Raw genomic sequence first — 17604 nt, 5'->3', positions numbered from 1 at the left:
ATGTGTAACCTAAAGTTTTGGAGATATAAGTTTCTCCATAAAAAGAATTAAAGTTTTTTACTTCCTGTCACCCCCTCCTCCCCCCCCCCCTAGATGAATTTTCCATAAACCAAAAAGACTTGTTTCTTTATTTATAAAGGAGCTTCTAAATACCAATTATCATGACTGTAACCTTCAGTTTTGAGATATATGTATCCTCATAAAAAGGATTCAAACTCTTTTTTTCTTCACCCCAGACCCAAAGTGTTTCTCCTCCCGGCACAAAACTGCATGTTTTTTATTTTTACAGGAGATTCTAATTACTAATTTTCACGTCCTAAACATCTTCAGTTCTTGAGATATAAGTATCCTCATGAAAAGAATTCAACCCCTTTTTCACTCCACCACCGCCCATTAAGTTGGTTTCCCCCACCCAAAAAATGCGTGTTTCTTTATTTTTAAAGGAGATTCCAGATACCAGTTTCCATGTCTGTAATCTTCAGTTCTGAGATATCATTTTCTCCAGAAAAAGAATTCCATTTTTTCCTTCCTTTCACGCTCCCCACTCAAGTGAATTTTCCAAAAACAAACAGTACCGTTTCTTTAAAAAAGCTTCCAAATACCAATTATCACGACTGTAACATCTTCAGTTTTTGAGATATATGTATCCTCATAAAAGGAATTCATCTCTGTTTTCATCACTCCCCCCCCCCCCAAGTTGATTCCCCCACCAAATGCGTGTTTCCTTATTTTTAAAGAAGATTCACCTACCAGTTTTCACGTTTGTAACATCTTTAGATTTGTTGGTGTATATATATATATATATATATATATACACACATTCTCATACAAATAATTCAACTAATTTTTCAATTCATTCACCCACCACCTCCAGCCCGTTAACGGTTTTTCCCGTAAACCAAACAATACGTGTTTCCTTATTTTTAAAGGAGATTCCAAATGCCAATTTTCACATCTGCAACATGTTAAGTTTTTGAGATATACTGTAGAAACGCTAATTTTAAAAATTCACCCCTTTTTCAGTTCCTCTTATGTGGAACTTCCGAGAAAAGTATGTATGTTTCTTTACTTTTACAGGAAATTCCAAATACCATTGTTCAAATCTGAAATATATTACGTGCCTGAGATAATTTGCAGATATAGACTTTTTTTAAATCCATCCCATTTGTCACTCCTGTTCAACCCTGTTCATCAGATTATCCAAAAACACAAAAATACGTGTTTCTTTATTTTCAAACAAGATTCCAAATTTCAATGTCTGTAACATCTTCAGTTTTTGAAATATAAGTGTCCTCATAAAAGGCGTTCAGCCATTTTCCCCCGTTTTTCACACTCTTTAATGGGATTTTCTAACAACAACAAAATGCATGCTTCTTTATTTTTAACGGAGATTCCAAATACCAATTTTTACGTCTGTAAACTTTAAAGTTTTTGAGATATAGATATCCTCATTTTAAAAATTCATCCCCCTTTTCACCCCCTTAGCAACGGAATATCTAAAAATCCTCCCTTAGCGAGCACTTATATGTTAATATGAATGTATCCTCAAAATGTCATTTCTTTATGTCCAGTAGTTTTGGCTTGGCGATGATGAGTCAGTCAGTCAGGACAAGTTATTTTATATATATAGATTAGTCTCATCACGTGATGATAATTGTTGGTTTCCGTTTTGTTTTAATAGTGTTTTGGGAGTAAATTGTTGTAGAAACTCGTAGTAAATATTTTATTTCTGGGAGTGAGGATAAACCTGGCACGCTATCCAAATTTAATTTCAGGGGTAAACAGTTTAACAGGTAAGGTTATAAAGCAAGTCTATAGCCTCGACAACCTGATGACCATCGCCTTGGGAGAGGGAGTTGCTCGTTGCTCTACAGAGTTAATTCTTCCTGTAAATTTTTGCAGGTGGCGCCCAATTTTGTTATTTATATGTTATCCTAATGACCTTTTATCCATTTAGTATTTTCAGTTTCGCCTAGATGTTACATGTGTGATTGTGATTCTGCCCTGGGCAGCTATAAGAAAAAACATATAAAGTGCCTTGATATCTTCTAAGTCTTTGAGTAATCTAACAAAAAAAAATAAAAGAACAAATTTAATTGGGCCTTTTATTGGCTATTCCTTCATGATAGGAATAGAAGACAGATCTAGAGGCGCGCGGCTGTGAGCTTGTATCCGGGAGATAGTAGGTCGAATCCCACTATCGGCAGCCCTGAAGATGGTTTTCCATGGTTTCCCATTTTCACACCAGGCAAATGCTGGGGCTGTACCTTAATTAAGGCCACGGCCGCTTCCTTCCAACTCCTAGGCCTTTCGTATCCCATCGTCGCCATAAGACCTATCTGTGTCAGTGCGACGTAAAGCCCCTAGCAAAAAAAAAAAAAAAAAAAAAGAAGACAGATCTATTTAATTTTGGATCGTGAATGCAAAATTCGTTCACCCATGATTAGCTGTAATACATAATTTCCTGGACAGGAATGTCCAGAAGAGGCAGATTTTGCATGTAGTCAATTACAGCGCCAGTCATACCTTCACAAATACACAGTTTCTTTACCTTATCAATTTTAAAATACATTTTTTGGCATATCTTCTGTGCACCATAAGTTCAGCTGCAACATTACGTTTTGCATCATCAGATAAATTTGGATCCTTGAATTTACTGTAGTTGACATGTTCAGTCGACTGGATAGATATTTCTTCTTGACATTATTTGAGTAATGGACTTCTTTAATGTCTAAAGAGCTAATTCATTCATGAATACTACTCATTACAGTATTCCTGGATCCAGCAGTGAAACCTCTAACATCAACTGGTGATTTACTCATTATAGCATGTCACAGAAGGCATTCAACACGAGATTTGGTTATGCCATGTAAATCAATAAATGCTTGTTTTCATATGCTTATTCTGTCTCCATTGTAGAGTATCTGATAACTATAAGTCTTTTCTGTAAGCTTAGATTTTATCTCTCCACTTTCAGATCTGTATATTCTGTGGATATTTTCACTTTCAATAAGTAGATATAAGAAACCATACTGATAATAATGAAGACATGGATGGAAGAAGGGCGTAACTCAAAAAACACTCTTTTGAGATAAATGAGTTTAAAGAATAACAACATCAAACACTTTTCTCAGAAATACAAAATTGTGGTATATTATACTTAACTACATTCTTGATTATTTCATAATATGTACACCAAAAATATTTATACATTTTTTGGTTTGTTGTCAATTTTGTATTTTGGAGTTACGCCCTTATTCCATTTTCAAGAAACATTTTCATTGAAAATTAATGTTTTTTTACATTGTTGGAAGCATGTAGACAAGTTTTACAGGTTAGAACATTTGACAGGGCACAACATATTATTAGGGGAGTCACTATATCGAGAATTTCCTACTCCCACAGATTCAGCTCCCCGGAAAATATTTTCAAACCATGCACGTGCATCTGCGCATAGAAAGCTTACTAAATCTTTAACAACTTTTAATTTTCTGGGTTCAATACCTACACGAGGGACTGGAAAGCTATCCAAATTATCTTACAGACCATATATCCTTCAATAACTGGAACTTGTCATGAAACGTAATATTATAATTCTGGCTTCCTGATACAGTTCCTTCAGGAGAGTGACATAATATGACATACTTTGGAATTGAAAACTGAAGACCTTTTGTTTGTGGTGTTGCAAATGACAGTGGGCTGAGAACGGCAGATCATTCTGATAGTAAGGATTTAGTATCCGAATCATCTGAGGTTTCATTTGGTAAATATTCACTCTCATCTGCTGAAATATCAGATGTTTCTCCTCCTGACATTACTCCTGCGTCAGCTGTTTCGAGTCTGATGAGTGATGATTGCTGGCTCGCCCTAAGTTAGCATTAGAGCGTATTTTAAGTCGGACATGAGTAATATTTGGAAGAACGGCGCAACTCAATATAGCACATCACACGCCATCTATTGACACTACCGATAAGCCATTTAGGTAGTATCTAGAAGAGCCTCCAAGGAACGTATATATGCAATTTACCGAATAACGCCACAACCTGACTTAAGCCCTTCTTCCATCCATTATTATTATCATCAAAGCTGTTGATGTGGCAAATAATTTCAGATCTCTCTTCTGGGGTAAATTTACAAAAGCATGTCATCCTGCACCTGATAATAGAGAACCAAATTTGATTTAAAACCTTGTAAATTTCAATGTTTAAAAATAGTGTGTGTTGAAATTAGGCCATTAATATAATAATAATAATAATAATAATAATAATAATAATAATAATAATAATAATAATAATAATAATAATAATAATAATAATAATACCCAGAGCAAGTCTTGAACTTAAAGCTAATCCTAAGACATCAGAGAATTTGTAAGAAATATTTAGTCTGCATATTTGTTCATTTCAAACCTGACCCGGGAAGCTGGAAACGGGAAATGAAGATGATGGTGTTTGTTCATTTCAAAAAAATTTATACCGGGCGAGTTGGCCATGCAGTTAGGGGCGCGCTGCTGTGAGCTTGCATCCAGGAGATAGTGGGTTTGAATCCCACTGTCAGCAGCCCCAAAGATGGTTTTCCTTGGTTTCCCATATTCACACTAGGCACATGCTAGGGCTGTACCTTAATTAAGGCCATGGCCGCTTCCTTTCAACTCCTAGGCCTTTCCTATCCCATCGTTGCCATAAGACCTATCTGTGTTGGTACGATGTAAAGCCTCTAGCAAAAAAAAAAAAAAAAAAAAAAAAAAAAAAACCTTTGATTCAGTTGGTTGCAAATCACTCTTCCAAATATTGAAATAACAAGGTTTATACATGAAAACACGTGCTGTCATAAAAAAGGACACTGACAGACACAACATCCTAGGTTAAATTCATGGGGGAAATCTCAGATCCCTTTGAAATCAAAACAGGAGTAAGATAAGGAGATGGACTCTCACCTTTACTCTTCAGCTGAATCCTTGAATAAGTGATACAAGAATGGTGCAAACAGAAATTAGTCCTCAAAAATTCATCAACCAATCACTTTAGGCAGAGGAAAATTAGAGATAGATTGCGTAGCATTTGCAGACAACCTAGCAACCTTAACCCAAGACATTTCAACAGCCCAAAATCAGATTGAACTCCTGAAAGAAATTGCAGAAAAAGTTGGCCTACAGATACCTTTAAAAAGACAGAATACACTACCTGCAGCAAACAAGCACCAAAATTCATGGAGACAAAATAAGGCAAAATATAACTAGTATCACAATTTAAGTATCTTGAGTGAAACAATACAGGAAAATGGACTCGAAACAAAAGCCAATGATGCCAAAAGATAAACTCATAAGAAAAATTGTAGACATAAAACTAACCGACTGACAATACCAGCTCTGAGGCAGAGCAAATCAAACAATACACAAATATTCACAATGTAATTAGAAAACGCAGGTTAAGATTCTATGGACATATTAAAAGAATGCCACCAGACAGACTTGCGAAACAAATACTCGAATTTTATGAAAATAGGAGTTAATCCAAATCAGACACAATAAAATGGATTGGAGAAATCAAAACCGATTTGAAACAGGCAGGAATTTCAGCAGCAGATGTCCAAAACAGGGTAATCTACAGATCCAAAATTCACATATGACAAGTTGACTAAGAGGAAAGACCAAAGAAAATGGAACACTCTGGTCTGAAGATAGAAAGGAAGCACACAGTAAAAAACTGAAAGAAATGTGGGCACAAAGAAAGGCAAATGCATGCCTCTACGTTTTTTGCATAGTTCTGATGGGCTTATTCTCATTTCTTACATGCAATCTTCACCTGTACATCTTTCAGGTATGTATTTGCCTTTCTTTGTGATAAGCTGTGAACCCTTCACTCTTGCCATTTTCATTTTATGTAGCTCATAATTTCTTTTATCCGTCTTCCTTTTCCGGGATATACCATCTGAAGAACCACCTTCTGTATCACTCATTTTGTGGTAAACATCAGCAAACACATAACTAAATGACTGTTTGGTTATGTGTAATCACAACTTCATAAAACACATTGGCAACACAACTGCTGTCTGGTGGAATATTTCACAGTTTATTCAGAGAACAGGTTATCTCCAGGATATGGCATGTTTTCACACTAAATAGAGAATTCAATGCACAATATTTGCTTTACACAGTAGGAGGAGATGACTTGTTTTCAGCCTAATTGGTGTGGCTACATCAGTAGAGCAGAAAAGTCCAGGGATCTAGATTTCATAAAAAAAAATGGAGATGATTGGTTTTTGATTCAGTTGTATTGGAGGATTTTTGCTGGTAATTTTGACAGTATGGTGACCACTGTGTTTCTTGCCACAAAGTATCATGGAGTGGGTTGTGTCCATATACATTAAAGGAAAGTTCAGTTATGAGCTGGAAGGTTAAGGGATTTAAAAAAAAAAAAAAAAAAAAAAAAAAAATTAAATAAATAAATAAATAAATAAATAAATAAATAAATAAATGGAAACCATGTGTGCAAATAGAAATGTTTGTAATTGTATGAGTTTTGTGTAATATAGTATTTGGCTCTGTTTCACATGTACAGGATGGGTGGGGTATAACTAGGCAGCCACAAACACACGATGCCCCAGGTCAGTAAGAGCTGATACAAGCACAAATCGCATAATGAAATGTGCATGGTTTAACGGGAAGAAAATGTATTCCTTTTGTTATTTAGAGATGTCCAGCAGGCTTACCACACATCCTATAGCACACCTGCCAACTTTTACGATTTACCCATAAAATATACGGAAATTGCAGCATTTTACTGTTTTACGGATGGACGGTGTCATTTTACGACTTTGCGGACAAAAACTTGAAACGTTAACATTCGATAATCACCCCACTTCTGTACGATTGATTGTTTGCGTGGGTTGAAGGCAAGTCCATGATAGTCGATAACTCATTCTTTGATATGATTGGTACTTTTAACCGTGTGATGTTTGTGTCCTCATTGAATTTAAAGCCGGAATAATTTTTCCATGTGAATCTTTGGTGTCGACAGGCTCTGTTCCGCAAATTCTTTGTTCTGCTCCATTCACTTGCTGTGATTTAACCCATGTTCTTTGACCACGTGAGTGTTGTTTGTTGTTCACTAAGTTGATGTTCCTTGAATGTTTTGGCCATTTTAAGATTATGAATATTTTAATGAAGTGTTGAAGGTTTTATGTTACTACTTCGTGCTCTGCAGTTTCTTGTATTCCTTGGACTAATAACTTTCGTTCCAAGTGTGTGTATTTTACCACATGCAAGCTGCCTTGGTGGATTAGTGGTAGAGTGTCGGCCTCCGAATCCCAAGATAGCGGGTTCAAACCCGGCAGAGAAATTCTGATTTTTGAAGGGCAGAAAAAAGTCCATTTGACACTCCATGTCATATGATAACAGCATGTAAAAGATCTCTGGTGACACATTTGGTGTTTACCCGACAAAATTAGTTAAATCTCAACCATAGATGCCCGAGAGAGATTTGATTTACTCAGTCTGCCATCTAGTAGGTGTAGAGTAAAACAGAGCTGCTGACAGCAAGCAAAGAGCAAGAACATGTTTGTTTGATTCAGACTAGTGTAATAATATTTCGTTCGTGGATAAATTTGGTAACCAGTTGAAACTGAAGGCATTGACAGTTAAAAGGGCTAGCAAGGTCATTACATAACCGGCAGCATAGTAGCAGCTCGCCCTGTAAGGTCATTGATAGCAAGCGAGGACAAATTGTTTGGTTCAGGCCAGTGTTATGTCATTTGAATTTGTGGATAAATTTAGTTGAAACTGAAGAATTCTGCGGTTAAAATGGCTAGCATGGTCGGACAGGATTAAGAGGAGGAAATTCTGATTTGTATGAGAGGTCTCAGAAGTATAGCAGATTTAAGGAAAGGATAAATTTTCAAGGAGAGAGCAGAAAATATTTTAAGTTCAACATAGTGACTAACTTAATAGGGTTATTTATTTACTGTATTTACGAATCGAAAATTATTCTATTCCAAGTGTTTTATTAAATGACAAAGTAAATGTAAATTTAGACACAATGAAACATTTTATTTCTCTTTTAGATGTAAATAAGGACGTAAGTTCCAAGAGCAGAGCAGATTTAACATTTTAGCATATATTTACTAATTTAATAGATTTTAATCATTTATCATTTGAAAATTCCTATTTTAAAGTCTGTAATAAATGACATAGTAAGTAAGTAAAGGTTGAAACACAAAGAAATATTTTAACAATTTCAAGATTTATATACGTATAATTGTTCTGTTGATAAGTATATTTGTACCAATGTACTAAGTCCAAAGATTATTGATGTTTTGGCACCGCTGAAGAAGAGTAGTTAGCTCTCGAAACATGTACGGTAATTAAGTATAATAAAATATGTAAAGTATTGACAAATCAGGAAAGTTTCTGCAGAAGGTTGAATAGTACCACTATATTAGGTTCAAAATAGGTTTGTGATTAGTAGCGACAGTGTGTGGCTCAGGATGCATTTTACAGTACCTGTGATTCGTACCCCTATATGAGTAACACCATGGGATGAGCGACACCATGGTTCTGCCTTGCTTATGCTTAGTACCCACTATGTGAGGAACACCATGGGATAGTGTGGATACCTGTGGTTAGTCCATTTATGTTAGGAACACCATAGGTTTGCGTTGCCTGTATAGGTTTGCGTTGCCTGTAAATAACGCTGCAGTGTGTGAAACACCATAGGTCTGTGTTGCATGTGCGAATTTCATTACCTGTAAGTAGTACCATAATGTGTAAAATACCATGAGTCTACGCTACTTTTGATTAGTACCACAACATGACAAATAACATGGTTCTATTTTCCTAGCAATAAGTACCATTATGAGGGGCCGATAACCTGGATTTTGGACCCATTTCTACTACAGGCATTATCAATTCAGTATTGTGCTTTAGAAGCAATCCCTTGGTCAGTAATACTATTGTTTAATGCTAATTTCTGGGAATGTGGGGGCATTGCGGGTCAGATCCACTGATTGTTTTAACTTCATAGCCATCCATTCATTCTTTGTCATCACGTTTTTGAATTCTGATCAGTGGAGGATTATGGATTTTTAAATTGTGATAACATTTCATCTCATTTTGTACCATTAGGGGCCAATGACCTAGATGTTAGGCCCCTTTAAATAACAAGCATCATCATCATTTTTCTATTGGAGGTAGTCTCGGTACTGTCCACCTAGAATTAATGAGCCCCTACTGTATGTTAGTTCATTTTTTTCTACAACAAAGTGTTATTGTTGTGGTTCACTACATTTGTTTGAGGTTTTTTTAAATCCACTATGAGTTAAAACATAAGTCAATTTACATTTATAAGAGCCAATGACCTGTAGTTCCTACAGCCATGCCATTATTTTGTCTGCGTCACTAATGAGAGCCTTGTCCAGCTATGACCTGCGTGACTGTGGGGCTGCTGTTAACTACTACTCCTCTGGAGCATTATGTCTTATCACAGGCATACTCTACCGGCATCATCTTAACAAGTGGTAACGTAAACTGCTGCACTTTGTTATTAGTGCCATCATAGAAAAATGTAGGATCTAGTTGTGATGGAATCCTCTTAGATATGTTCAACATCTGTGAAATTGTTTATCATTTGGTAACTCAGCTGGTACTCATGAAAGCGACTGTCGGTCAGGCGTCGGGTTGATGGCTCTCACATGGAACCTTGTTTACGTTTTGCAGATTTGTTGGTGTGTATGTTTGATGTTTATACATACAAACCCTGTTTGTCACACTTTGTCCTCTCATGCTAACCACAATACGAGGTTACTGCTGACTCATCCCCATGAGGCTTTTCCTGGTTCTGGTCTTACGCACTACCACAAGTGATGTTGCCACATGTGTAGTACATTTCTTCTTGTTGTCTCCTAAACCATGTACTATTTTCGTGTCTTTCAGCTCTTAATGACCTGGGACAGCATGTGTTCGCTGCTGCCTAGTTATACCCCATCTACCGTGTGTGTGTTTTTCTTTTTCTTTTTTTTTTTTTTTTGTATACACACACCATTGTATATGAACAGACATATTGAGTCAACCATCTAGTACTGCAGAGAGTACAAATTTTGAAAGAATGAAGTGAAGGTAATCAAGGACAAGGAACAGGGAGGTGAACTACCAGCTCAGAACTTTAATGGTTGACAATTGTGTATGGCTTAGTTGATAGCCACTGTCCCTGTTCGGGATATGCTTTATGTAGGTTTTAATGTCCTAGAACAGAGTATTACGATGCAAGTGCTCAGCTGTTGCTGATTTGTTGAACAAATTTAGATAGATATTCTTTTCATACTCCTTGATGGGAATTCCAATTGTCTAGCATGTCTGCCAGTTTATAACATCCTGCCACAAGTATAAGGAATTTTGTACACTGTAGGATGTAGTAATGGTGACAGTCTATGCTTGTTTGAACTCAAGCTGGTATTTTTCTTCTATACATTTAATTTTCTTCCCCTCTCATCACTCTATTTTAACTGGTATTTTCCTTTTACACTCGTAGATATACTATAATTTGTCATAGATGATGATCTTGTGTGATATGAAAAGTAGAGCACAGGTAGCATTGTAGACAGTAATGGAAGGGAAGTTAGAAGAATTAGGAAGAAAATAAAGCAGCATAGTAGTATGTTCTCTGAATGGGGACTGTTAGAAGAAGTGGAAAAGGTGACCATTTGAAAGGCATTTGAGGTTCAAGCGTAGATCTGCTTTAGATGTCAGTCCATTGATGGGTATTCTTTTGGAGTCTTTGGGTCCAGGAAAAGGATGATTTCTTATGATGACTTTAATATCATATGATGATGATGATATTGATGTGAGTTTAACATCCCTTCAACATCTGTCAGTCCTACAGAATGCTTGAGTGCCTGAATGTTATCATTTTCAAGGGAATGAAAAATTAATCATCCAGCCATTACTCGTCATGTAAAATATGTAGTATTCAATTAATTGTAATCACACATGTTTTATCCACATTAAGGGTTTCCTCAGTGATTGTAGATTCTATTGAGCAGTGTATCACATTTTATACAGTCATACATTGGTTTTTCATTTGTGTAGAATAATTAAGAGTATGTTTTTTATTTAATTTGGAAATCAGTTGAATTAACTAATCGTAAATTAACAATAACAATTAGGAAAATGGAAGCCATGAATGGGCTTTCACATTGGAAAATGGGGAGTTCTTCGTTGCTATTAAAATCAGTGTACAAATATGAATCTAATGAAGTTTTACCTGTTATATATAGCATTGTATGTATAATTTTTCCATTATAGGTGTGTTAATTAATTTCGTGTGCCTGTTTCTAGCCGAGTGCAGCACTTGTAAGGCAGACCCTTCGATGAGGGTGGGCATAGCTGTGTTGAGCATTACCTATTGTAATACTTGGTGAAAGGTGTGTTAGTGCATCGTAATGAGGTTATTTGTTGGGGTTCTACCTTAATTAAGGCCATGGCTGATTCATTCCCATCTTTGTGTCACTGAAAAAGTTCAGTGTGTTAGTACAGTGTTATTTCCTCATAATCTCCTCTGTTGCTACTTCATCATTCCTAGATGGCATTAAAGCTGTAATTAAAAATTAACCCATCAATCATGGGCATAACAGCTATTGCATGATTAAATTAATCCACTTAACATTATTGGTGCCATTGCAACTGATGAAGTCACAGCTAGCCTTAAATGTTTATTATTCAACTTTAAGATACTGACTGAATGGCAATAAAAATGGTGCATAATATGTAAAATTTCTTGGGCTTCTTATTTAAGCATTGATTTTCATGATGAAGAGAGTCCTCCATTTTCCAATGCTTTTGTTGCTTCATTTTGCATATTTTTATTGTTAATGTATGTGTTGCTCGTTCATTTGGTTCTTATTGTTTCTTTGTATAACATTTAATTATTCTGTTGATATTAACCTTCAATCACTATACAGCGTATGTGTAAAACCAATGTACGATTCTATGAAATCTTACACATTGATCAAATCTATAATCTCTGAGGAAGTTCTTAATGAAGGTAAAATATGTATGATTTATAATTACAATGAATTAAAATTGAAAGTGTTGGCTGCCTGATTAATATTAACTTCATTTGAAATTAACATTTTCAATATTGATACAAATATTACATTTTTCTTTTTTCTGGAATCTTGTCTCAATATAGAGTTCTTTAAAATGGCAGCAAATACACCAGTACAGATCATTTAAATCCCAACTGATTGTTCTGGTCTCCCATATGTCCAACCCCTTGTCCACGTCGTGGGAGATGGGCAACGTTAGAAGTAGGGGAATGCCTGTAAGGGTGAAGTACAATGGGGACCTCATGTGCCCCAGGATCGCTACAGTAGCTGTGAAGGCCTTACAGGAACCTTGAAAATAGCAGCTAACGGGGCTCTGATGAAGCTACTGCCTTGTAGTATAGGTGTTGGTTCTCCAAAGGCTAAGGGGAGAAACCCTGACAGAAAATCAGCATGCCTAGATGCTATAGGAGGCAGCCCCTCCACTGGGCTTTGGGTGCTGTCGGCTAATAACTTGCACACCCGAGAATCAAGTATTACAGAAACACATATAAAAGTAAACTGGACGGATATCTCGATGACAACTTTTGGAATGAAAACTCTGACTCAAATTGCTTTCTGGAATGTGTGAACAATGTACGAAGCAGGGAAGTTGGAACAGATTTCGAAGGAAATGGATCGCTATAAGATGATGGTGCTTGGACTGAGTGAATGAAACACGATGGAATGGATTTGGAGAGCATCAGTTGAGAGATGGCAAAATGTTGTTATATTCAGGAAAGGAAGATGATGATGACCACCAAAGCAGAGTGGGACTGTTGCTGACAAGAGAAGCACTAAAATGCCTCCTTGACTGGAACCCTGTTTCAGACCACATCATTACAGCACAGTTCAAGACAAGAGTTAGAAATATTCATCTGGTACAGTGCTATGCACCAACAGAAACAGCAGTGACAGAAGAGGAGGACCAATTTTATGGACAGCTTGAAAATGTCCTGACAAAGATTAAGAAGAAAGAGATCAAAATGCTAATGGGTGATTTGAATGCCAAGATTGGGAATAAAAATGACGGGGTGGAAAGAGTTCTAGGGAAACACGGAGTGGGAGTCCAGAATGACAATGGAGAGCGCTTTGTTGAATTCTGCCTAAATAACCATTTGGTGATTGGTGGATCAATTTTCCCTCACAGGACATGTCACAAAGTAACATGGGTTTCACCAGATGGGAGAACACAAAATCAAATTGATCACTTTGCAATCAGCCAGATGTGGAGACGATCCCTCTTAGACACTCAGAACAAAAGAGGCGCAGATTGTGGAAGCGACCACCACCTGGTAATAGCTGAAGTTAAACTGAAGATTGCTGCAATAAACTGAAGGTATAAACAAAGGGGAAAGAGAAAATTCAATGTCGAAAAATTGAAAGAAGGCATTTCAGAGAAGTGCTAAACAAAGTCATGGTACAGGAGGATCAAGGAGAGGAAGATTATCGAGAGGTTCTGGAATTGAGAGCGAATATCAACCTGCCGACGAATAGAGACATCATAAAATTGCTGAAAAGTTGCATGGCAGGCAAAGCACCTGGAGTGGATAATATTGTGATGGAGGTGTTGACTATGAATTGACAGCTGAGATGCTTTTGCCATTGTTTGAAGACATATGGAAGATGGAGACACTCCCAGAGGATTGGAAGAAGGGCATTTTGATAAAACTACCAAAGAAGGGGGATCTAACTTGTTGCACTAACTGGCGAGGAATTACACTCTTGTCTACACCAAGTAAAGTTTTTTCAAGAATCATACTGAACCGATTGAGAGAACCGTTGGAGGCCAAGATCCGGAAAGAGCAGGCAAGTTTTAGAGAACACCGATCCTGTATAGACCAAATAAATAGTTTACGAATTGTAGTAGAACAGCCCATGGAATATCAGTCTTCACTGTACTTGGCATTCGTTGACTTTGAAAGAGCTTTTGATAGTGCACAGCTCCAAGTAATCTGGAGAGCGATGCAGGGGTATGGGGTTCCAACGAAAATCATCAACATGGTAAAAAATGTTATACAGAGGTTACACCTGCCAAGTGGAACATGATGGAGACCTTTCAGAGCCCTTTCAAATAGAGTCGGGAGTGAGACAAGGGTGCCTGCTCTCACCTTTGCTGTTCTTGTTGACATTTGATCAGGTCATGAGAAAAGTGGTCGAAGGGAAGCAGAGGGGAATACACTGGGGGGATAATGGATCGTCTGGAAGATTTGGACATTGCTGATGATATATGTCTATTATCTCACTCATTTAGACATGTGACTGAGAAAATGAAAGACCTCGAAACGGAAGCACAAAGGGTGGGACTCAAAATAAACGTTGCCAAGACAAAGGAGCTAAGGATCAATGCCAGAAACACAAACCCACTGTTAATAAAGAACAAAATAGAGCGATTTGACAACTTCTGTTACCTAGGAAGTATTATTTCTAGAAGTGGAGGGGCAAATGAAGATGTCCAAAATAGAGTAAACAAGGCCAAAGGGGCCTTTGCCCAGTTCTGGCCAGTGTGGAAGTCCAGAGAATTGAGAACAAAGACTAAATTGAAGATCTTTGAGACAATGCTCTTTTACGAGTATGAGACATGGAAGATGACTGGAGAGATAACACACAAGGTCCAGACTTTCATTAACAGATGTTTAAGAAACATCCTAGGAGTGCGATGGCCAGATATTATATCAGATCAGGAATTGTGGGAGTGTACCCAACAACGCAAGGCTGAAATCCAGGTAAAAGAACATAAATGGAAATGGATAGGTCACACACTGCGTAAAGGTCCTGACAGCATTCCAAAACAGGCTCTTTAATGGAACCCACAAGGGGCTAGAAGAAGAGGCAGACCAAGGATAACATGGCGTCGAAAAGTGGAAGCGGAGGCGGCGTCAGTTGGGAAGTCTTGGAAGAACATTAAAACTGTGGCAGCAAATTGAGTCAGATGGAGCGCTCTTGTATGTGCCCTATGCTCCACCGAGGAGTAATAGGAATTAAGTCAAGTAAGTCAAGATTGTTCTGGGATTTGATCCTAAAACCTTGAGCATAAAGAGGCAAGTGCTTAACTTGCTAGCCTGTGTAGACAGTCAAAAAGGTAGGGCCAATGACCTGGATGTTAGGCCCCTTTAAACAACAAGCATCAGAATTATTCAATGACCGAGCAAGTTGGCCGTGCAGATAGGGTTGTGCATCTATGAGCTTGCATTCGGGAGATAGTAGATTTGAACCACATTGTCAACAGATCTGAAGATGGTTTTCTATGGTTTCCCTTCTTCACACCATTTTCCTATCCTATAAAGCAAATTTTAATAAAAAAGAAAGGTGCGAAAGACTAGTGCTCGAGAATGAACTTCGGTGGGAATAAGCAGACACAATTGCATATGTTACATGTTGTTCTCATCCAGTTATTCATTTGACTAGACTCTGATGCGCAGGTGGGACCAATCTAAAAGGCAGATCATTTCTTATAGTGGAGTTCATTTGAGTCTCTGAATGGGTAGATTTTATAGTTGTGGGACGAGATAAAAGTATGCGGTATTTGTAGAGAGCACAAGATTTACTGTATACTGAATCATTTAGAATGTAAAGTAAAGAAAGGTTATCTAACAAAGCTGTGCTTGTAATTGAGAATGTCCATAGGATATGGTGAGTAGCTAGTCGAAACACTCGTGGCTATTGACAAATTATCACAGAAGTACATGCAAATAATACAGCTGCTATCTCCCCATCTTACATCTATTCTCAGGCTGATCATTTTGACTGGTGTTTAATTATTAAAATCACCAACAGACTGCCTGCTTCTGCATATTATCAAGCTTTTAGGGACCAGAGGTTTTGTACCAATGAGTCCAGAGTAGACAGAAACTTGAGGATTCAATATCGACCCATACTGGACTTTCCTTCCCTTTTGCTAACAGCCCTTGCCTTCTGGAGCATATACTATTTTGCTTATTCACTTCTCACCAGACTGTTCTACTCATACTAAATTAGATTTAATAATGTATTTGGTTCTTTTTTACATTCCATAAGTATTCCTTGTATTCTTCACTCCAAATTTGCTCTTATTCGATTCAATCTGTTTAAAGAAAAGCCATTCATAGTGTAATTTTTTCATGTTGCCACAGAACAACTAATGGATGCACAACAAGCAGCTAAACAGAGTCATAATGAAGCAGAACAAATGAAGGATCGCTTGCGATCATTACAGAAGGAGAGTAATGAAGAGCTGATTCGACTACGTCAGCATTGTGACTCTCTTCAGGCAGATGCTAGCAGGTAATTCCCAGAAAGAACATAAATTCATTTAACTATATTTAATATACCTATTACACTAGTGAAAAGCAATTTGAGTGCTGTGATTGGTTATTGAGTTCCTTTTTCTGCTCACGGAGTAGCAAAGTAGTACTACTGATTAAAAGTGAATATAAATATTGAATATTTTGTGCAGTTATTGTGACATTTCACAGCACCAAAAGACGTCTTAAATGAATGTAGAAAGATCCTGGCGGGCAATAAAAGCCCACTGAGAAATAAGACCCACCTTCAGATCTCACGGGTTGTTGTAAAGAGGATGCGCGGGCACTCTGTATTCGTGCAGGGGAACTAAGTGTCATTTGAAGGATTTGTGCACAGCTCATGTTTGTAGTATTGGAGTAACAGTGAGAAGATGCACCAAAAACACGCTTGTGAAGAAGAAACGTTAATTTTAGAAAGTGAGGTAAGTATTACAAAAAGAAAAAAGAAAAAAAAAAGAGTCATTATTAAGCCCATATTGTTGACCTTAACAGCATTATGGTACGTTTTGGATAAATTCCACCTGTACAATACAATTCTCTTTTATTCCTTTTCAGAATAACATTATCTTAATGGAATGATACATGTTTTGTCCTCATAGGGACATCATCAGCCTTACTTAAAAGACAAGAATGGAACAAGAATACATTAATACATGTTAAAATACAATGGGTGATCCTAATGATTTAATCTGTCTACATGCTGATTAAACAACATTAAAAGTTTCACACTTGCTATGCATGCAACTTAAAAATAAAATAAAGTTAAATAGGCACCCAATTAAATGCTTATTAAAAATCCCTACATAGTTTACAGAAAAGTGTTAATACAATGATCATAATAATTATTATTGTTATAACAAGAGGAGCGCTAAGAGTAAAAAAACATGTATGAGTACGGTTCAGCGTGTCATTGACCTAGCCATGGCAGGGGTCATGGCATGGCAAAGGGTTAACGGACTACTGTATCTTGCCAGCTGGACTCATGCCAATGACAGAGTAACAGTCTTACACCAAATTGCGTTCTATGCTAGAGTGGAGGGAAGTGAGGACTTCATTAAGATAAGTTCCAAATTTCATGTTTTTAAGGATTTAAACAGAATTTAAACATGAATGTTTATACATGTCTAAATATTTTTGAGTGCTTTTTGATAGAATATGATATTTCAAGAACAAATCATTTCATTCTATTTTAATTAAATTGCTCCTGTTTCAGGTATAAGCCTGTTACCATATGTTTTCCTTTTCA

At 37.0% G+C, this 17604-nt stretch overlaps 1 protein-coding gene across 6 annotated transcripts in view; it reads left to right on the top strand.

Moving 5' to 3' along the window:
• Nucleotides 1-17604, top strand: part of LOC136864441 (sarcolemmal membrane-associated protein) — a 700905-nt gene that overhangs the window by 539240 nt on the left and 144061 nt on the right. For all 6 annotated transcript variants that reach the window (XR_010859312.2, XM_067141439.2, XM_067141440.2 and 3 more), the window contains one exon: nt 16188-16338. Coding sequence is in view for 5 of the 6 variants with exons in the window: in XM_067141439.2 (XP_066997540.1) it covers nt 16188-16338 (151 nt within the window). In the remaining variant the exon portion in view is untranslated. The remainder of the gene's footprint in view (nt 1-16187; nt 16339-17604) is intronic.

This window comes from Anabrus simplex, chromosome 2 (genome assembly GCF_040414725.1).
Source record: "Anabrus simplex isolate iqAnaSimp1 chromosome 2, ASM4041472v1, whole genome shotgun sequence".
NCBI lineage: Eukaryota > Metazoa > Arthropoda > Insecta > Orthoptera > Tettigoniidae > Anabrus > Anabrus simplex.
Note: the sequence above shows the minus strand (reverse complement) of the source record. Positions and strands in the feature narration are given on the sequence as shown.